This window comes from Parathielavia appendiculata (assembly GCF_033297405.1).
Source record: "Parathielavia appendiculata strain CBS 731.68 unplaced genomic scaffold N657scaffold_6, whole genome shotgun sequence".
In the NCBI taxonomy this organism is placed as follows: Eukaryota; Fungi; Ascomycota; class Sordariomycetes; order Sordariales; family Chaetomiaceae; genus Parathielavia; species Parathielavia appendiculata.
The window spans coordinates 753,213-773,654 of NW_026944225.1; the positions used below are offsets into that span (position 1 = coordinate 753,213).

At 56.2% G+C, this 20,442-nt stretch overlaps 9 protein-coding genes and 1 non-coding gene across 10 annotated transcripts; 2 read left to right on the forward strand and 8 right to left on the reverse strand.

Annotated features, from left to right (window-relative positions):
* Positions 1 to 565: 565 nt before the first annotated feature.
* On the reverse strand, positions 566 to 2,164 carry N657DRAFT_656091 (Pkinase-domain-containing protein; the record flags this gene model as incomplete). Its single annotated transcript, XM_062794662.1, has 3 exons — positions 566 to 944; positions 1,014 to 1,267; positions 1,319 to 2,164. The coding sequence occupies 3 exons, from the start codon at positions 2,162 to 2,164 to the stop codon at positions 566 to 568; spliced, it is 1,479 nt and encodes a 492-aa protein (XP_062647497.1).
* A 1,232-nt stretch (positions 2,165 to 3,396) lies between these two features.
* Positions 3,397 to 5,180, reverse strand: N657DRAFT_645317 (uncharacterized protein). The gene is made up of 4 exons (XM_062792931.1): positions 4,886 to 5,180; positions 4,805 to 4,828; positions 4,678 to 4,748; positions 3,397 to 4,615 (listed from the first exon to the last, which is right to left on the reverse strand). Exons 1-4 carry the CDS (start codon positions 4,979 to 4,981, stop codon positions 3,859 to 3,861), a joined length of 948 nt encoding a protein of 315 aa, XP_062647498.1. The 5' UTR covers positions 4,982 to 5,180; the 3' UTR covers positions 3,397 to 3,858.
* A 290-nt stretch (positions 5,181 to 5,470) lies between these two features.
* N657DRAFT_572890 (uncharacterized protein) lies at positions 5,471 to 5,823 on the forward strand (the record flags this gene model as incomplete). The annotated part of the gene is made up of 2 exons (XM_062788916.1): positions 5,471 to 5,554; positions 5,641 to 5,823. The coding sequence occupies 2 exons, from the start codon at positions 5,471 to 5,473 to the stop codon at positions 5,821 to 5,823; spliced, it is 267 nt and encodes an 88-aa protein (XP_062647499.1).
* A 257-nt stretch (positions 5,824 to 6,080) lies between these two features.
* N657DRAFT_680875 (uncharacterized protein) lies at positions 6,081 to 7,349 on the reverse strand (the record flags this gene model as incomplete). Its single annotated transcript, XM_062796329.1, has 1 exon — positions 6,081 to 7,349. One exon carries the CDS (start codon positions 7,347 to 7,349, stop codon positions 6,081 to 6,083), a length of 1,269 nt encoding a protein of 422 aa, XP_062647500.1.
* Positions 7,350 to 8,194: 845 nt separating this feature from the next.
* On the reverse strand, positions 8,195 to 9,191 carry N657DRAFT_572392 (HET-domain-containing protein; the record flags this gene model as incomplete). The annotated part of the gene is made up of 3 exons (XM_062788889.1): positions 8,195 to 8,481; positions 8,634 to 8,707; positions 8,782 to 9,191. Coding segments are annotated over 3 exons (771 nt in total), but the record flags the coding sequence as incomplete, so codon positions are not given.
* A 270-nt stretch (positions 9,192 to 9,461) lies between these two features.
* On the reverse strand, positions 9,462 to 10,239 carry N657DRAFT_422427 (uncharacterized protein). The gene has a single exon (XM_062787300.1). It carries the CDS (start codon positions 10,136 to 10,138, stop codon positions 9,614 to 9,616), a length of 525 nt encoding a protein of 174 aa, XP_062647502.1. The 5' UTR covers positions 10,139 to 10,239; the 3' UTR covers positions 9,462 to 9,613.
* A 242-nt stretch (positions 10,240 to 10,481) lies between these two features.
* On the reverse strand, positions 10,482 to 13,154 carry N657DRAFT_690417 (PLC-like phosphodiesterase). Its single transcript, XM_062797047.1, has 3 exons — positions 12,324 to 13,154; positions 11,439 to 12,260; positions 10,482 to 11,389 (listed from the first exon to the last, which is right to left on the reverse strand). The coding sequence occupies exons 1-3, from the start codon at positions 12,934 to 12,936 to the stop codon at positions 10,863 to 10,865; spliced, it is 1,962 nt and encodes a 653-aa protein (XP_062647503.1). The 5' UTR covers positions 12,937 to 13,154; the 3' UTR covers positions 10,482 to 10,862.
* Positions 13,155 to 13,513: 359 nt separating this feature from the next.
* On the reverse strand, positions 13,514 to 13,607 carry N657DRAFT_t87. Its single transcript has one exon. It is a non-coding gene; the product is annotated as a tRNA-Leu (tRNA).
* A 2,139-nt stretch (positions 13,608 to 15,746) lies between these two features.
* Positions 15,747 to 16,956, reverse strand: N657DRAFT_656095 (uncharacterized protein; the record flags this gene model as incomplete). Its single annotated transcript, XM_062794663.1, has 2 exons — positions 15,747 to 16,351; positions 16,428 to 16,956. 2 exons carry the CDS (start codon positions 16,954 to 16,956, stop codon positions 15,747 to 15,749), a joined length of 1,134 nt encoding a protein of 377 aa, XP_062647504.1.
* A 1,602-nt stretch (positions 16,957 to 18,558) lies between these two features.
* On the forward strand, positions 18,559 to 20,411 carry N657DRAFT_680878 (FAD-binding domain-containing protein; the record flags this gene model as incomplete). Its single annotated transcript, XM_062796330.1, has 2 exons — positions 18,559 to 18,648; positions 18,711 to 20,411. 2 exons carry the CDS (start codon positions 18,559 to 18,561, stop codon positions 20,409 to 20,411), a joined length of 1,791 nt encoding a protein of 596 aa, XP_062647505.1.
* Positions 20,412 to 20,442: the final 31 nt, after the last annotated feature.

The following is a 20,442-nucleotide window of genomic DNA, read 5'->3' on the forward strand; positions in this document are numbered from 1 at the left end:
TACAGTACGGACGTACAAGACACTACAAGCCGAAAGATATCGAAGTTTCTTTTTCTTTCCCCAGTCCCTTGTCAATCAGCATCCGACTCCTTCCCCAACCATGATCCTATCCTACCCTACCGCCATCCCGTCCTATCCATCTTAACCTGTACATTCAGCGCCAGTGATCGATGCTCTCTTATGTTTTCTACTTTGTGTGCCTGCTTCAAGCGATGATTCCACCATCAACTCGGTCTTCTTCTGTGAGGACCGGCCCGCCCGTTGCTATTCCCCTTGATCCTCAACCCACGGATTCTCGCATCTCATCATCATTTGCGTCGTGACCATTCGACCGACCAGAGAACCAAACCTACCGTAGCAGCTGGGGAATGAAAGACAACTGTCATGTTGGCACGGCTGACCCGTCACCGCCCGACTCCCCGCCTCTTCTTGCATATTGAGCGGAGGGGTTTTCAAAAGTCCTGAAACAGGTAACCGTATCTAGCGACAGCAGTCAGTCTCATAGTTTCCCCCAACCCTCCAGCGGGGAGTGCGAGACGAGGAGAGGGAGAGAAAAAAGAACAACCTACTCATCATGTCCCCCCTGACCATATTGTTCAGTTTCCTCCGGGTACCGATCAAACTGGCTCGCATCCCCCATGCCCGCCTTCACGGGCGGCGAGTACGGTGCGTCGATATCCTTCCGCGCCAGCCGGTCCCACGTCACCTCGGCAAACCAGGGATGGTTCTTGACGTCCTGCGGCCCCCCGTACAGGTTGCCCAGCCGCTTGGTCAGGTCGGCCGTGATGAGCCGTTCGAGCAGGTTCTGCGCGTCCGGGTTGATGTAGGCCGGGTACTTGACCTTGCCGCGCAGGATGTTCTCATAAATCTTCATGGGCGAGCCGCTGTCCCAGAAGGGCGTGTAGCCGCAGAGCATCTCGTAGATGAGGATTCCTAGGGACCACCTGGACAACGTGTTAGTAAGAATGGACGAGTAAGGGTCGGAGGTGATTGGTGGTTGTCGGTGCGCCTACCAGTCCACGGACTTGTTGTATCCTTTGTTGGAGACAACCTCGGGCGCTAAGTAGTCCGGCGTGCCGCAAAGCGTCCAAGTCTTGTCTGGCACGCGCTTGGCGAAGCCAAAGTCTGTAATCTTGAGGTGGCCGTGCCGGTCGAGCAGCAGATTTTCTGGTTTCAAGTCTCGATAAATAATGTTTCGCGCGTGCAAGTATTCGAGTGCCAAAGTGACCTCGGCAGCGTAGAATTTGGCGACCGGGTTGGGAAAGCGCTGACACGGGGGTTAGCCCAGGACAGTCCCAGGAATCAATCCCATACGTACCCCCGATCTCCTCAACAGCGAGAAGAGCTCGCCGCCCTCGACAAAATCCATCACCATGTACAGGTTCTTAGCATCCTGGAAGGTGCCCCACAGCGTGATCAGAAACGGGTGCTTGACCTCGGCCAACATCCTTCTCTCGTCGTTGGTGTGCTCGACCTGCTTCATCCTGACCACCTGCGCCTTCTTAAGCACCTTAATAGCGTAGTACCGGTGGTTGTGCTGCGACTGCACCAGGTGCACCCGGCCAAAGCTACCCGTTCCCAGAGTCCGCAGGAGCTCAAAGTCGGCCAACGAGTACCTACCCTTCGTCACCCGCGCCTCACCCGATCCTGCTGTCGATTGTGTCTGGGCTTGGGTCTGCTGCTGGTGCTGCTCCTGCTGGTGCTGCTGCTGGGGCACTGTCGTCGGCTGGCTTGACGCCGCCCCTCCATTATTTATTGGATAGTGAGCATACTGGTTCCCTTGTTGCGGCTGATACCCGGCTGCCCCGCCGTGTTGCGGCGGGTTGATGAGATTCGAGACGTGCGGTACGTGCTGCGGATCCGATCCGGGAGACGGGGTGTGTTGTCCCAGGGGGTAGGGCTGCTGGACCGGTAGAGTATTCATTGGTTGTCGCTGCTGCTCAGCCGCCGCTTCGGACGGCCTGTATGGTTCAGTAGCAGGCGCGGAGGAGCGGTGGGTTGTAGAGTGCGACGTGGCGCTGGAGCGGGAGCCGCGCGAGGCAGTGGACAGGTCGAAGCCGCTGCTCGATGTCGGGGTTACGGGGCTCGTCGGGTTGCTTGTCGACGAAGGGCCCTGATTGCCCTCCCTCGTCCGTTTCCTCCTCAGGAAGCCAAGGGCATGCATCAAGCGATCCGACGAGACAGCCGATCGAACGCCTTGGGCTGTCTAAATGGGCAGCCACGCGTGCAAGAGAAAGAGACGGATGAAAGCCGTTGCAACAGGGCGCTGCGCAGCAATCAACGACACACCAGCAAGCCAATAGCTCTCCTCCGAGGGGGTCACGGCGGGTAGATGACGCCGAGGATTTGGCCGGGCCCAAGGAGCTGACACAGGGTTGGGTGCCGCGGAACCTGAAGAATCTCGGGCGGTGCCAATTGCTAAAGAAGCCCAAGATAGCTGATTGCCGTGAAATTCGTAGCCGGGAGAAATGCCGTAATGACTGTCGTGGGGTTGAGGGTGAAATGCCAGAGCTGGCGAACGAGGTTGCAACACGCAACAGCCCCGCGAACGGCCAAAGCCCTAGGTACCGCAACGGCACAAAGAGGAATAATGGACCAATGGATTGGCTGGCCCAGAGGAACCCGCGCAGCGGTGGGTAGAGGGGGAAAACGAGACGTCGTGGGTGCTTCTCTAGTTCACAGGAACGAATTGTGAGAATTCCGGAATCCCGAGGGTCAACAACCCACTTCTTCGAGCAAGTGGCCTGCAACGTGGACAACGGATGCTACCAGTCAGCTACTAAGCAGCTGCGGTTTGTGCAGTATACCAGTATTGAAGATGGTGGCGTAGGAGTACGGATGCCAACGAGGTTAAGAAGCAGATCATAGGTAACTGGGTACTTGAACCTTAGGAGGGATGGCGTTGTGGTGGAGGGAAAGCCATTGACCCAGAAATGCACAGAGCTGTCCTGGAGGGGCTCCCCGGCCCTTTGTGGATTGGCCATTGTCCGGCCTTGGCAATGGGATAACTATCCAATCCCTTGAGAGCTGCAAACCGGGCTAAGATTTAATCAACTCTGATGCTGCATCATTTTCATCATCCAAACCGTACTGTAAGCCTTCTTTTGCATTGCGGAATACCAAAAAAATATTGTCTTGAAAACTAGCAACAACAAAAAAACCTTGACTCGCTGTCCCGAAGAACAGACAACCACTCTCCGCCATTGATGCTGTGCATGTTGATGAATTCAATCCGGGAGTGTGTTGTTGGTGGCCAGAATCCGAGTCGCTTTGAGGAGGGGCCGATGTGGGGTAGTCCCCGCAGGGACAAGGATTAGCTCCTGATCGGGCGCTGGTCCAAATCGTCATCGGCCGGAGATCTGTTCTGCGATTCCAGGCGGCATCTCATAATACAGTACGAGGCAGCTGGGGGTAGTCGGGAGCGCCTCCCGTCCATGACGCAGAGCAAGAGTACGATAATGGTCGATCAAAAGAAACATGATACTAATAACATGGCACCAGACCAGGCGGTGTTCTAGATCGAGTTGAATGTCTCAAGTCAGCGCCAAAGTTTGGCTGAAGGCGTGATGACTGTGCAGCAAGCTGACCTTCAGTCCCTTGCCTTGCGCACACGTTTCGCACAAGGGGTTGCCATCGCGGTCGATTGCGATCAGAAAAGAAACCGCTGTGTGATGCACCTTCATCCGAGAGCCTGGAATAACGTTGATACAGAACAAGTGACTTTATGCGAGCGGATGGTAACGTAAACCCGGATTCCCTATCCCCATGCAGAACAGCGGAAATCAAGGTATCTTTTGAGTTTTTCTGGCCGTTGATCGTCATCAAATATCCTTTCTTCAAGCCCGTCCGGTCCCCACCTCAGAATCGGTGGCTTCGCTTGTTGTTCGCTCTCCAGGCAGTGAATCCAACATAGCCGCCGCCGACGACGAGGAAGAAGAAGATAATCTTCATGAAGAACCAGGTCCAGCTGCCGCCTTCTTTGGACCCAGACTTCTTGCCTCTGCCACTGCCGGGAGTCGGCCGCCCGGTCGGCTGTGCCGTGTACAGGTTTTTGGCATTGATCGAGATGATGTCGTGGTTATCGCTCAGCTCCCCCGTCTCGGCGCTGAAGCCAAGGTAGGCCACCTGGGGAATCGCGGGCGGCTGGTTTGTCTCGAAGCACAGCGTCCACTCGCCCTCGGACTTGTACTGCAACTCCAGCTTGAGAAACTTGTCCTGGAAGTAGGTCAAGCGGAACTTGGTCGGGACGCTGGCGTGCCGGATGCCCCTGGCCGAGCAACCGGCAAACTCGGTGTCCTTGCCGTCCGTGTCCTTGTCGTACGAGGTCTTGCCGTCGCCGACCATGGCCATGACGTAGGGGAAGACGACGCCGGGACGGTTGTTCTTGTACGTGTCAAAGAAGATGCCCAGACCCTCGAACTTGTCGGCGCTGCCAAATACGGGGCCGACTTTCCCGCGCTCCTTCGTGAGCCACATGGCGAAGCCGTCGCCATACAGCTGGTTCTTGCCGTGAATCCTGAATTCAACCTCAATCTCCCAGTTCGTCGCCGTCAATGGCACCCTGGAAAAGAGCCATCCGTTTTGTGAAGGGTGGTCCGAGGTCAGGCGGATGTACCTGCAAGATACCGTGTTAGAGAGCGCCGGGCGCGCGATGCGCTGCTGGGAGGGTGCATTTACTGATCGGTGCGGATGATTGTGTCGCCCCCAAAGTCGTACCACCGACTTTGCATGTCAGAGTCCAGGTATGGCTAGAGCAAGACGTCAGTCCAGTCCCTAGGGTGAAGTGAGGCAGAGGGATGCGCACCTGGACGAGAGTGTGTGTTCGCAGCTAAGCAAGACCGTCAGCACTGCCGTCAAAAGCAGACCACAGCATGGAGCGACGCACCCCTATGCTCTTGACATTATCTCCCGAATCCTCCGCCTGAATCCGCCCCCAAGAAAGCGTGGCCAGCCACAAAGCCGACAGCGTCGACTTCAACATTGCGCCGCGGTGTCGATGGATCGAGAGAACTGAACGAAAAGGGAAGGGAACGACTCGTGTGAGATGTAAGTGGAGGCCGTGGCCAAGGCGAACAGAGGAAAGAGAATCAAAGAAAAGTGTCCGAACGAGTGCGTAGTATGGCCGTTCGGAATGCTGAGCCGAGAGCAAGCCTGGCGCTGTATGTGTGGTCGCTCGAGAGTCGGCAACACTTCGACTCTCACAAGACCCTGACGGTTTCCCTTAGCTGGCCTTTTCAGGAAGCCCGGTGAGTGGAGTGGCCCCAGCCTCGCTGAGCTACCCTTGTCTGTGAGCCTCGTGGATTCATAGCCGGCTCCACCCTCACTGATCCACCCAACGTTTCTGTACCACGTTAACGCACCAGCCTCAGCATCAAAGGCATGCGCCACAGCTTGGAACTTTTCCCAGCATCATCTAAGACTCAATAAACAGCAGACCGGATCCCCATCCAACTCTCTGCCCGCCGCAACCATGGACTCGGACGGAGTGAAGAATGCTATCATCCGGCAGCAGCTCCAGGCGACCAATGCGGCCAATGCGCGGACCCTTATAGAGGTAAACGCTCCCCGTATCTGCTATCTCAGACCAGGGAACTCCCAAACCCCTCTTGCTTGCTCTCAAACTAACCCCGTGACCCCTAGAACATCAACGAGAAGTGCTTCGAACGCTGCGTCCCCAAGCCCGGCTCGTCTCTTTTGAGCAGTGAACAGACGTGTCTCACACAGTGCATGGAGAAGTACATGGCGGCGTGGAATGAGGTCAACGCGGCATACATCCGCAGGTTACAGCAGGAGGTCGGCAACCAGACCATCTCGAGCACATAGACGAATGGAGGTGCCAGGCTGTACAGCATGACTACCACCTGGAACAATAAGTGAAGGACTGAATGCCATTGACAGGGTCAGGCTGCATATGTACGATTGGGGATCAGTTCAACCGGGATAGAGTTAAGACCGCGGGAGGCAAAGATGGTGGTTTCGCGAAGAATGGACGGTTAAAGGAGGGCAATCATCCACAGGTCATTTTCGCCGGATACGGTCGCGGGTATCTCAAGAAACGACAAACCATCAGCGCAACCATACTATGGAGCCTCCAACCCATTCTTCTTGGCCTCCTCTGCAGCCCTCTTTCTAGCAAGATACCTCTCCTTGGCACTCGAGATATCGGCCTCGGTCTTGCGGCTCTTGCTTGCAAGCTGCACCTTCGCAGCCTCCTCCTCTTCCTCCTGCCGCGACCGCTTAAGCGTCTCCTCCAATTGTGCCGCCAGCATCCTCGTCTGGCGCTCACGCATCGCCTGTTTCCCGCCCGCATTATACACCCCTTTGGTATGCCCCACAGCCCCCGTCCTTGCCGCTGCAGCCCCGTTCTCCTGCCTCTCCTTCTCCATCTGCACCTCAGCCTTCTTCTTGGCCGCCACATTCAACCCGCCTTTCAACAACTGCCTCTTATCCACCACCTCACCCTCGTCATTGACCAACACATTGCCCCCCATGGCATTGATCTCCTTCGCACGCTCCGCCGCACTCTTCTCCCGATCCTCCTCCTCCAACCCCACATTCCCCCCTCGAGGCTGCACCCCTTCCTCAGCGGCCTTGACAAGCAAAGCATGCTCCCTCTCCCCCCGCTCCAGCATCCCCTTATAAAACTCCGCCAGTCCTCTCCCCTGATTCCTCTTCCTCTCCTCCTCCTCCTTTCTCGCCTCCTCCTCCTGCAGCCGGCGATTCGCCTCCTGCTGCCGCCGGTACGCCTCGGTCACGAACTTTTCTTTATCCGCAAACTCGTCCCCCTCGGCCGCCCGTTCCCGCTGCAGGCGACGCTCCTCGGCAATTTGCCTGTCGCGCTCCCGGATCTCGGCCGCATTGAGCAGCGCGTCAAAGTACCGCGGCCGTTTCTCGGTGGCGGCGGCGGAATCTTTGGAGGAGGCGGTCGCCTTGGCGGCTTTGAACGAATCGTAGGCTGCGTCGTAGTCGTAGATGGAGGGATCGGCGGCTTCGGCCGAGGCGGCGTGCTTGCGGGAGGTGAGGGCGCTCGAGAGGTCGGTGAAGAGGTTAGGTGTTGTTGAGGTGGGGGAGGCGGATCGTTTGGATTGGGATAGGGGTGGCGGTGGCTGGTTGGCGGATGGTTTCTTGGGAGGTTTTTTCCGATTGTCGAGCGTGCCGCCGTCGTTTGTGGATGGTTCGGTGCTGAATATGTCGAGCTCAGAGACCTGGGCTACGTTCACTGGTGTGCTGTCGTCACCTGAGCCGTCGTCGTCTCCTCCGCCAGCGAACGGAGCTGGTTTTCGAAGCGCTGCTGCTGGTTTCGCAAAACCGGCCTTCTTGAGGCCGAATGAAAATGCCGGCTTGCTCATTGTAAGCTTCGGCAATGGATATACGAGAAAAGGTGGTGATACAGGAAAGCAGATGGCGAGGCGCATTTCCAGGTTGGCAAGACACCGTCGCCGGACGAAAGCACTCTGGAAAGAAGTCGGTCCATTTCACCAGCCACACACCTCTTATCGGTGAGATAAGAGCTCCCGGCAGGCAAAAATGGGTTACTTGGAAGCTCAGAAGGCGGGTCATTCTTGGCGTCTTTGAGATTTGGACGAAACGTCGAAGTAGCGTCGTGTTTGTTTCTTATGTTGGCATTTTCTCCTGTCCACAGGAGTCTGGTAGGGGGATTGGTATCGATTCTGCTGATATGGTTGCTCGTCCTAAATGTCCGGATCCTGTACCCGACCGATGGGCCGGGAAACACCTCACGCGGCGCATCTAGACCGTTGATAACTGTGCTCCATATCTCAGGCTCACCCATCCCGCGTTCGTAGGTATCGCGTGCTAGACCACGGCGAGCATAGGAATTGGGTTCTCTCTGCGAGATGGAAGAAGGATATAGACATAAAAGCCCCGATCGTCTTCACCGTACTGATAGGAGTCGAACACCGAAACTTCTGTAAAACGGCATCGTGTACATCGTGGTGTCGGTGTCCAGGCACTCGTCGAGAAAGAGTTCCATCCGGCGTGAATCCAACTCGGCCTGCCCGCCACGGCCACCCACTGCTTGACATATCCAACTTCCATTGAGCATCAACGTTTCGTCAGGCCGTACCAGCACCTCATTCAAATGGCCTTGCACCAGGAGGAAGGCCCCAGACAAAGCTCCTGCGGGGTCCAATATCTCCGCTCCGCCGCGTAGGTTGACAAGGCCGCTTTCCACCTAGTGAAGGCCCATAGGACTCTCCTTCGGACGTAGAGCAATCTCCTTATCTGTAGAAGCCCAATTTCGCGACGGCGCTCGGTACGCGGTTGGTCGAGGTGTGGGTGTCATGCTTCTCCAGCCTAAATGTGCCGAGAAGACAGCTCCTGGCCCCTTGCAAATCCCTGCCAGATATGTCACACCGGTTATGTTTTGATGGTACTTCACAATTCCTGAATGTGCTGGCAGGGTATCTGAACGGTAGGTCAGAGTGGCCAAGGTATATCGTCCCAGTATATCGCCCAGAGCTTTAGGACTTCGTCCGGCCGGGTGTGGTACCAGACCAGGGGATCGCCGTTGTAGCTCCTCGGCGACAGATACATGCGCCCGGAGAGATATTGTAGTGTCCAAATTCGAGGAGCTCCAGTTGGATAGCTCACTGAAGGTATAAGCTCATTACGCTCCCAGACGAGCTGTCGGCGTGAGAAGTGTAAGATTCGAGGTGAGAGGAGCCTTTTTTGCAGTACCCAACCCCTCTGAATTCTCGGTAGTCAAGTATGTAGTGGGAAGAGGAACCACGTCTGGTACTAACCCTTTCTAACGGCGACTCCTGTCCTTCATGCTCGATACCTTCGTTTTCTTCGATGAGCAGCAGAGTTTCGTCGTCTTGCGAGGCCTTCACGTAAGCCCCAATGACTATGTCTCCTCGGTCTCGGTTCAACCCCCCGTTCGAGTCTTGCGAGGCACTTGCTGCGATGTTGCACATGGCGTTATGGTACACATCTGCCATAGAGCTTGATTCACTCGCCCAGTCCTGGGGGTCGTCCTGGATGATGCAGAGCGAGTCGATCCAGATGTATCTGGCTCCGAGCCTACGAGTTGCCACTATAGCGTCTTCGACAATCCGTGGAAGAGCCGGAATTTGCTGAAGCAGCTCTTCCCTATTTCTCGTTTCCAGGTTGAACACCTTTGACGCGTCGCCCCAGAAATGACTCAGCGTCAGGTAGGGACCATCTGGAGCAACTGCGCTGTTTCGATCAACCGTACGTGTTCTCTAGGCTGCCCCGAATGTCCGACGTCGATAAGCCGCGTCGGAAATCACCTCAGTTCCGGTTGCTGTTGCTTCGTTGTGCGGCATGCTTCATGAGTTCCTAAGCAATTTGCTAATGCCTTGAGTGCAAAAATTCGAGAAGACGCATCTGAGTTTGTCGAACCGGGACCGACGGGCTTGATGGTCACGCTAGGCTTGGATGTCTTATTTGGTGTCTAGATTTTTTTAGCTTCTCCTGCTGTTCCCGGAGGTGGTTGAAGGACGTCTCAACACATGACCTACCCTTATCATCTTCAGGGTCGCCCTGCATTATGACAACACGCTCCACTCTCAGTCTGTTTGCCTCATCTCGGATCGAGAAGGTGAGGCGGCACCTCAACCATCTTTCGTCATATTCGCCGCATTCGAGATAATCCCGGCTGAATGTGGTCAAGCTGTCGCGTCCCAGCTCGCTTCATTGATGGCGGAAACCATACTACCCGGTTTATTCTGTAGCAGCGTGTTGCAAACAAAACATCCCTCCCTGACGGCTGTGGCAAAGCTTCTATGAGTAGAGTGAGTCTAGGTCGGAACTCTTCCATTGTCCTCGATCCTCGTATTATTGGAGAGATATCCATAATCACTAAGCCAGCCGGGCTGTTGGGTGAAGCAGGAGCGCACACATTCTTCGCAATGTTGGCAGAGATGATGCGAAGTGAGAGCAGTTGCATCAACGGGGACAAGTTGAGCTTGTTCGATTTCTGCTGATTTCCAACAACGGAAAAGTCGACGCATCTTGCTGGATCGACGGAAAGGCATAGCTGCGTACCTTCAAGTAAAGATACATGTTGTAGGACGGTACTGAAGTATGCAGATGGGAGGGAGAAAGGGTGGAAATTGACGATGGAAGGCACGATGTCTTTGTGCGAGAGCATTGAACGGGGCTCGGACTATGCTCATAAGCCACGGCTGTCCGCACGTGACGTTCAAAGCAAACCTGAGCAAAGCCGATGCATCGAGGGACCTGCATCTGTAAATGGATTGCTGAGAGCAGCTCATGGGTTGTCGGTGACTCGGGACTTGGCTCTTGCATTCTACTATCCTATCCTACGGTACGTTACCCAACCATGAGGGCCATTGCTGTGTTATCAATGGAATTTATTCGTCGCTTTTCTTAGCCCGAAGCTTCACTACAAGTTCAGCCTAACAGGCGAGGAAGAACGGGAGGAAGTTAACCTAGAGTAAAATACTCCTCTCCACCTTGCTGACCATCAAGTTGGAGCAAGCACTTGAAACCGACGGCCCCCTCCTTGATAGCCGCGGTCTCCCGCAAGAGGCAACACCCGGTGTCGCCATGAGCATGTAGCAACTGTTCTCATTCTAAATCTCAACCGTAATCCCGTTCAGGCCACGAACAACCCACATACGACAAAGGTTTCTCCCATAACGGACCGAGGGAGTGACTTCGATCTGAAGTCTTTAGACTATCCAGCGGCTCCCTTTACAAACTGCTCTCTCCAAAAGCCCAAAACCCACCCATCCAGCAATCCAAGCTCGCTATGCAGTCGCTCTTAGCACTCTGTTAGTCCCCAACCCACTTCGGTTCCTAAGAAACACGACAGATGCCTAAGTAACAAGCCCAACAAATATTTCATACGCCTACCTCAACTTAATCCCAACCTTAACCAACACCACACCCTCCGTCTCCACCCCCTCCGCATCCAAGAGATGCACAAACCGATACCCCTCCCTCAGCCGATCCAACCTGACACAAGCCCATGCGGCCAACGAATCCCTCCCAACCTCGTCATCCCTCACGAGGAACCTCACAAACGACAGCTGGGGAACGACTCCGGTTACACTCCTGAACACCAGCTCCTGGCCCTTAAAGTCCGGATCGCGCCCCTTAGCGGACTTGGTCTTGGCCTTGTACTCGCCCTCCTTCTCGCGGCCATCGGCGGGCACCGGATCGGTGCCGTGGCGCTCGCCGGGCTGCTCGACGTGCATCTCGACCTTGAGGTATGGGCGGAAAGAGGAGGGGTCGTCGTCGCCTGCGGGGAGGGGGACGGATTGCGCCGCGAATATCCGCAGCGTTAGGTCCATTGTGTAATGCTTTACTGCGACGGCTTGGGGTTCCGTGTTGGTGTTGGAGGCGGTGGTTGGGAGTGGTTTATGGAGGCGGTAGCCTGGAAAACCGTTAGTGGGCGGATGGCAAGGGGGAAGTTTGAGGAATACCCTCTGGCTTGAGCACATATCCGCTGGTGCCGGCGAACATGGCCTCGTTGAGCATCATGCCCTCGTCCCAGTTCTGCCAGTTGAGCGCAACGATCTGGATGCCCTTGCGCCAGAAAACGGTCGGGTCGAGGTTGGACGAATTGACTCTAAGTCCTGAAGGATACACACGCAAAAGGAAGCGGCGGTTGTGCTCAAACAGCTCGCGGGCACTCTTCTCGTGCACCTCTTTGACGTCACCCTCGGACAGCGAGAAGATGTGCGTCGGCATGGCCGCCTCGGGTTGCGTCAGGCTCTTGAACGATACCCCACGCGTGTAGATGCCGAGTTTGCTGAGCGCCTGGATAATCTTGGACGGGTTCTTCTGCTTCTTGGCCGCGGCGTTGTTGCCCGGCAGAGGTACCTCATCGCCGTCGGTCGCCGGGGGGCTGCCTCCCTCCGGCGGGACATACTTAACCTTGACAAGGATCCTGCGGCGCAGCTCGGCTGGCGAGGGCAGGTGCTTCGGGTCCTCTTTGGCCTCGGGCACCAAAAAGGGCCCCCACGTCTCGAGCATAATGGCCACCATAGCCTCCTGTTGCGCCGGGCCGCAGTGGACTTCCAAGCTGGCGATCAACGGGCCGTCGGTCACCACGAAGGCGTAGTCCCTGATGGCCTCGCACACCTCGCGGAACGACACCTCCCTGGTCATGGTGTACCCGTGCTTGACCTTCGGTTCCTTGGGGGAGGTAACCCTCTTCAGTGGGCTTGCGGGCGGGCTCATGCTTGAAGGGTCCTTGTTGTCAAGGGGAACCTTGGCCGTCGCGGTTGGGGTCGCCGTGTTGCCTGCTTTTTTGGAGGATGAGCGAGACAGGCTCCTCTTGATAGCCGGTGGTGTGAACTGCTTACTCAGCGTTGTTCTCTCCAGCCGACTGGTCAGAGATCTGGGCAGCTTGTCCTTCACGGTGCTCAGGCGCCTCTTCTTTTGGCCTTTCTTGGCGTTGGCATCCTCGTCATCACTGCTGCTGCTGCTGTCCGAGTCCGACTCATCGCCGTCCCAGACATCAATCTCAATGCAGCGGCAGCCGCGCAGGAGGACGTTCCGGTAGGCGTCGGCGCTGGATGCACTCGACAACTGATTACCCGTTAAATACGTATTATGGCTCGAGCTGACAAAGTAGTTGGACAGCGGCCAGGAGAGGTCCTCGTCACGGGGCGGGGCAACGGCGTTCGTGGTGGACGAGGTCATGTACCGCAGGAAGGCATTGAAGTCCCAGGGCTTGCCGCCGGCCAGCTCCAGGGTGCGATCAGCGTCGGAGTCGCGCTGGATGTCCTTCAGGAAGGCGGCAACCTTCTGGGGACTCCACGTTGTGTCGCCGCCGGCATGGGCTGCATGCACTTTCTGAAGGTGTGAGAGGATAGTGCTATTGACTACCCCGACTGTATGCGTCTTCCCCGAGACACCACCTCCCGCTTGATGGCTGCCATCAGGTAGCGGGCGCGCAGTCGCCGGGGCCGACATGGTAGCTTGTTGACGTTGGAAACCTTGGTTGCGACTAGTCGACCACTAAGCGGTCAGCAGTGAGCGAGCAAGTATCTAGATGGGGGCCTGGATCCTTTAAGACCATGTAAGGTAAGGTACGGTATGTTTTCTCCTTCCCGAGAGCCAGTTTTGGGGATCAGGCCGATTCAGGCTGGTCAGGTCAGATCAGGCCTCTAAGACAACCCCTCCAAGGTTCGCCCGGTGCCAATGTCAAACAGCAGCTGAGGACCATCAGAACCCCACCATAAAGCTAATTGGTTAAACACCCCGCTAAAGCGCCCAAACCGGGGCGGAGTCCGCTAGGCCTCATGAGGCGTAAAGAGTGTGGCCTCCAGCGGTACTCGTCAACGCACGGCCCAGCGACGGCGCCGGGGTCCGGAGGGTTGCCGCCGGCCTAGAAGTCGAACTCTCATGAGCCGTGGTACGGCGTGCACCGCGCCTTAATAAAGGTACTCGGCCAAGCTGAAGAGCTACCGTACTAGTCCGTTCAAGCCATACGTTGGAGTTCACCCGAATGAATGAGAAACAAAAATAATGCAGAATCATTCTTGAAACTTGACGGAAGCGAGATTCGAACTCGCGCGGTTTCCCACTGCGGAAAGTGTTTAGTTACCTAAACGCAGCGCCTTAGACCACTCGGCCATCCCGCCATTATTTTATTTTGGCCTTATCTTGAACTACAGTAGGTTTGAAGAAGGCAGCTAGCTAGCTTCTCTTCTACTTGAATCTGTGCGCCCACTTATCTTTCTTGCGTCGCAGACGTATTCTGTATACTCTCCCTCTTCCTTTCCTTAGCTTTCGACTAGCAAATTGAGTCGGCATTTGCAGTGCCCAGTGCCTCGCCTTGATGCTACTTGTCTCTCACATTTGTCCAAACTTACAAGCTAACTACGCCTCCCCCGGGGTTTTAAAGGTTAGCGCGAGACAAGCCGCACCGACTAACCAAGACATGCAAGCAAGTAGAGATACCTTGGAGTAGAAAAATCATTGTTTTTTGGTACTCTGTACTTCCACCTTCAGCTGCAATTCCGTAACCTGTCTGGCATCGAGTGCGCTAGCCGCAGTAAAAGATCCTCCGGAATTGGATCCCATGCCTCCTGAATAGCCGTACGGAGAGCCGCAAGACTAAGTCGTTGAAGATCTGGGTGGCGGTCCTCGATATAGTTCTTCACCCAGTGCCAGAGGTTCTCTATCGAGTTGAGGTCAGGGCTCCAAGCAGGACACTCTAATACCTCAAGTCCAAGTGCCGTAAGTAGACGCCTCGTTGAGAGCTCTATAAGCAGCAGCATTGTCTTGTTGAAAGACAAATTTGCAGCCGTGAGACTCCCAGAACTGTCGTATAAGTGGAAGTATAAGTCGTTGATATTTCTCGGTATACATCCCCCGGTATCCCTTTCCTAGAAGAACTCGGGTCCCTTATACCGTTCAGCGAAGCAGCCCCTGAACATCTAGCTATATGGTTTTGCCGAAGAAGTGCCCAAGTGTCACGAACCAACCATATATCGAGGCCTGGTGGGGCGACGGAAGCCAATGAAGAGGCGTAACACCGAGGGAAAGCTGAGGTGGGGCCTGCAAGAGGGATCACCGCCGAGGAAGTGAGCGCGGTGAGCGGCTCACCAGGATCACCGCCAAGAAGGCGATCGCAGTGATCGCAGGTACGGAGGTACCCGGGGGAGAGGAAGCTGTATATAGTCTACGATCTTTAGGCCTACGGGCATCACTGTAGCTTCCTCAGTAAGCAACTCAAGTGCAAGACTGTCAGTACCTTTGGACATTGCTTGTTGTGAACCCTTTGCCTTCACCGAACCTCACCCCGTTGTCAAGTATAACCTTCAGGATTCCCTCTCAGAAGTTGGGGCTTGAAATTCGTCACCCGAAGGCATTGCCAATGTGCCTCAATTCTGGAAGAGCTCTCGCGATACGGATATACAGAGATTAAATGCAAGAGAAGGTGCTGTCACCTGCACTCCGACGACAGGCGCCGTTACAAGTACATCAACACCACGTTCACTGCATACCAAAACATTAGTAAAACCTGAGCTCACCTAGAAAAACATAAACGCCTAATAAGCGCTCCAAATAATGGGCTACTCCTAGGTAGAAGCGGTAATTACTTGCACCTCTTAGAGCTACTAGAGGGCTAAATAAAGCTAAAATCAAGAATAAGGAACCCCCTACGCAAATGAGCACTTCTAAGACAACAGTTATATCGAACATTGTCCAGAACAATCCTAGCACCAAAGGTTTGCATCGAGTCTAAGGTATGTTCTTGCGGCAACCTGTATGAGGATATTGAAAAATTCAAGGTACATCATATCCATTTTGGAGGTCGAAATGATCATGGCAAACCAGCTAGATACTTCAAGATTCAACGATCCTGTTGGAGATCCAACAGCCACGATTCCACGGTGGCACGCTTTTTGGGAGCTTTTTAAAACAGTGGGCTTTTTTTTCGAGTGCCTGTGAGCAGCTCAGAATCTGTCAATTGAGAGTTCTGCTCTTATCCTCCTTCTCCAAGTTGCCTGGGTGCCTCCCAGACCTTATGCAACAGCTGTGTGTTACCCCCGACCAAGGTAAGGCACCGGCAATTCAGTTTCCGAGTTTCAAGTGCCACCACTTCCAACAGATACATTGGCTGAAGATGAGCAGCCTGAAGGTAGATAAAAGCCCCAGTGAACGGAAGAGTGTCCAAGTAACGCAGTGCCATCAAACGCCGGTCTATCCTTTTGTCACGCCAACGCTCTATGCCCAGGAGAAATGTCACATCTCATACAGTTTTTTTGTGTGTGTCATAGCGCCCGAGGCCCCTTCTTGACGATGTCAGCCTCATCGTCATCCCGAGAAGACGCCTCATCAAACTCGACCGTCGTCTCATACGACCTCTGCACATAAATGCCCCCGTCCTTCTGCGCGCTCGTGTGCACGTCGTCCAAGGGTATGGATTCGGCCACCATGACAGTCCTCGACACCGAGTTGGGCCCGTAGCCACCGCGACCGCCAGGCGCCGGCGTCCGGGCGGTCCCGTAACCGTGAGACTTGTTTCCGGAGCTGTACTTTTTGACGCTGCGCGAAAGCAGCGCCTTGAGCGGCGGCAGAGAGCCGACAATCAGGGCCGTGGCGGTCTCGACGGCGCCCCAAATGGCGAGTCCGACGAGGTCGACCATACCGCTGGCGGTGATGACCTGCGTCATGCGGACGATGGCGACCGACATGATAATGGCGCCCAGGCTGAAGGCGACGCCCAGGCCGATCTTGCGGCGGACGTCGAGCTGCAGCGACGGCAGGATAGCGATGGGCAGAGCCATGATCATCAGGTCGCTCGCGATGTCGACCGTCGTCGAGTAGATGACGTTGAACTTTTGCATCCAGACCTCGTGTGGTTCGCTGCATGCGCCTGAGGTGGTACCCGGGTCAGTTATGCCTGTCTTGAAGCTGGCCTATGACGTGGGATCCGTTGTTGAGTCACTCACCAGCTCTGAAATAATCCGACGGAGGGCTGCAGGTCAAGGAGCTCGCGAGCCAGCAACCAATGTAGGCCAGGAAAGTAAAGACGGCGACGCCGTACCATAGACGCCGAAGGAGCGGGAACGGCTTGACCAAGCGGAAAAAGACGGCCATGAAGCTCGCCTTGATGGACCACAGGATCGTCCAGAAGAGCTTGATGATGGGGAACTGCCAGCGAGTGAGTTGCTCGAGTTGCCATGTGGTGTCCTGGTCCATGGCGACGCGGCCTGCTCCGAGGTACGTGCTGTACCACAGCGAAGGCATCTGCTCCGTCTGGAGAATCGCCATGGTAAGAGAGCAGAGCCAGGCCCAGATGATCCAGTAATCGTCGACGAGAAGGGAGCCATTCTGGCGGAATCGGACGACCAGTCGAAGGGACACGAAGGCGGTAGCCACCGAGAAGCAGACCCAGACGACGGCGAGGAGGCCGGTCTCATCGACGGTCTGAGCCGCACCCGTGAGCGGCGCATTCGGGTTCGGTGGGTAGGCCGACATGGTTCCAGTTGTCCACCAGGGCCAAAGGGCGTGTCGAAAATTCAGCAACCAGAAAAGCAAAGCAGAACGGGAAGCCAAGGGCACCCGAGGATCTGGGTCCTTACATATCCCCTGAGTCCCAAACCACCGGAGCCTCGAAGCAGCACGGGGGCGCGGGAATCTCCCGACAGAGTTGCGGCATCTTCCGGTGACGAGATTCTAGCGTCGCATTGTTTCCGCGTCTGTGTCTCAGGCTCTTCCTCCCAAAGGTGTGGCCAAAGAAGCCCGCATGGAAGCTGAGCCGAGCTTGAAAGCGCCGCGGACAATGGGCCGAGGGCAATCATGGGCATCGAGAAGGAGCCCTGGCACTTGTGGCTGAATACGGCACCGAAGTGGTTGACGGGCCCCCCTGCCCCGTCACCAAAGCCTATGCCTGACAGCTTCCAATTGTAGTTTGGGGCCGATGCAGGATCCTTAGTCGTCCTTGGCGGCCAGTCGGAAGGGCGATCTCAAGAGCCGGACAAGCCCCGCGAAGGGGCTTACTCCGTAAGCGTCCTCGGCGAAGGCTTCCCCGAGCATTGTTGTGGAAATGAACAGACGATGGGCGAAGAAGATTCTTGTCACATCGAGTTGTTGAGTTATTCTGGAGCTGGTCAAATGCATTGCAGGCAGAATCAAGACGATCATGTCTTGTACTGAGCCCTCAAGGTTCGACATCAACTTCACCTGTGAGAACAAACCCTCGGTGCTGCAGGAACTTGAAGAATGTGATGTGGCAGGAGTCCTATGTTGCAGTGCTTGATGAGGGGAGGATGCAACCGAGCCAACGTCAGAAATTAGAATGCAGCTTTGGACAGTTCCTGCATGCACCGTAACACTTGTTTCAGGGATTTGATCCTAACAAGCTACATCCCGCCAATGAGGCTTTGGCAGTTGACCCACGTACCACGCTATTATGCTTAAACATCCTTGAACCGGTGAACGTCCAGGGTGTTGAAACCAAGTCAACACGAGACCGTCGATAACACCTCAACACACTCGCAGCATTTGCCCAAAATTCCCATCCAACCCTCGCCCATTGCCAACCGGGGCAAAGGCGCGGCCAACTCAATGCCAACTGTGGGTGGCCCCGGCCCGACCCGGGTGCTGTCTCGCTGGTCATCCCTCTCATGGTTCAATTGAGTTCTCCGTTGTCTGGGACATTTCCCTCAGTTGTGTGCAGTTTGAAAGCTCCTGGGATCTCATGGTTCTCATCAACAACAAAGTATGGAGGAAAATGCTCCTCCTGAGAGAAGCAGATCTTGCGAGCTGGGGATGCGATGCCCAGATCCGCCCCCCTTGCATGTCCAAGACCGCTTGACGCTCGCGCTCCATCGGAGATTCCAAAGACCAGCATCCTGCTCCTCCGCATGGCCCCCCTACCCCCACGTGTCGTACTCGTCGGTCGGGTTTCCCAAAGAGCCCGATCCGCCAAGCAGCCTTGATTAGGTAGGTGGCATCGACGACTATGTAAGTTGGATGATCCCCCTCAACCTCCTTCATCGCACCTCTTGCTCTGCTCGAGGTACCTCGCGTCACTCAGCGACGTCGTGCCCAGCTCTTTACTCTCATTAAACGGTCAAGATGCGCTTCCAGGCGGCCCTGTCACTCCTTTTCACTCTCGGTGCTGCCGCGGAGGAGCTTGAGCAGAAACCGAGTTCCCAATGCAAATGCGTGAGTTGTGTCCTTCATCGGGCCTTGCCAGCGCAAACCTGACCTCGCTTTTTTCATCACAGGTCCCTGGCAGTGACTGCTGGCCCAGCCTGTGCGAATGGCAGACCTTTCGCAGGCAGCTGGGCTGGGGCAAGCTCATCAAGACGCGCCCCGTTGCTGAGTCGTGCTACGACGGACCTCGTAAGGATCTGGGCCAGTGCGCCTACGTGGCCAAGATGTGGTCGGACCAGGACTTCCAGACCAGCAACCCGGTCGGCAGGCCGTATCCCTACAACATCACCTGCGCTCCCGTGGACTACGCCGCCGGACAGACTCCCACATCGTGCATCCTTGGCTCTCTTCCCGTCTACGCTGTGAATGCCACCACCAGGAAGGACATTTCCGCTACGCTCGAGTTCGCCAAGAAGAACAACGTCCGTCTCGTCATTGCGAGCACGGGACACGACCTCCTGGGCCGCTCGGATGGCTATGGCGGTCTCGAGCTCTGGCTGCGCCACTTCCGCAACGGCATCTACTTCCAGAAGACGTTCCAGTCGGCAACAAAGTGCACCAAGTCCGGTTGGACAGGCAGCGCTCTGCACGTCGACGGCGCCTGGCAGTGGCGTGACGTCTACAAGGTTGCCGAGGCAAACAACGTTATCGCCGTCGGCGGTGGTGCGCTCTCTCCTGGTGCCATCGGCGGATGGCCGTCCGGCGGCGGTCATGGTCCCGCCACGCGGAACTACGGCCTAGGCGCCGACCAGATCCTCGAGGCTGAGGTGATGCTTGCCGATGGGAAGATCGTCACGGCAAACCACTGCGAGAATCCCGACCTGTTCCGCGCCCTCCGCGGCGGCGGCCCCGGCTACGGCATCGTCCTGAGCCAGCACATCAAGGCCCACCCCAATGTGAACGTTGTCACGACCCATCGGCTCGCCATCGCTCCGTTCGAGCAGACTCCTGAGAATGCGGACCTTCTCGATGCCGTCGCGGTCATCCTCCAGCAACTCCCCGATCTCAACGACAAGGGATACGCCGGGTACGGCTATTGGTTCCGCAACTTCCCCACTGTCTTTGTCGGCAACGCTCATTCTGGCTACACTCATGGCTTCTGGACCATCGGCAAGGGCAAAGCCGAGGCCGAGGCCGCCATGAACAATACCCTTAAGCTGCTCGAGAAGTTCCAGGACAAGCTGTTCATCTACTCCTCCTACACCGAGTATCCCGACTACTGGTCCTTCTACCACGCCGAGTCGGGCCTGTACGACCCAACCGGCGACACCTCGATCCTCACCTCGCGCATGATCGACGCCAAGGCCGTGTCCAACTACACCGCCGTGCGCGAGACGGTCGAGATCACCAGTGGCGCTCCGGAAGAATTCGCCTCCAACGTCATCCTGCTCGTGTCGGGCGGCCAGGTTTTCAAGGACGGCGCCGACAGCTCCTCCGGCCTGCACCCGGCCTGGCGCACCTCGCCCTTCGTGCTCATCACGGGCCAGGGCATCCCCAAGGTCGCGCCTCGCGAGGTCCGCGAGTACGCCACCTACCAGATCACGCACGTCAAGGGTGCCGCGCTCAAGAAGCTCGCCCCGGATACGGGCGGCTACATGAACGAGGGCGACCGCCACGATCCGGATTATATCCAAACCTTTTACGGCTCCAACTATCAGAGCCATCTGGCGGCGAAGAAGAAGTACGATCCGCAGGGCGTGTTCTACTGTCCCAGCTGTGTCGGCGCCGAGGCGTTTGTTGAGAGGCCTGATGGGCCGCTGTGCCGGGCGTAATCGACCAGGGAGGGGCATGGGCGCCGGTTGA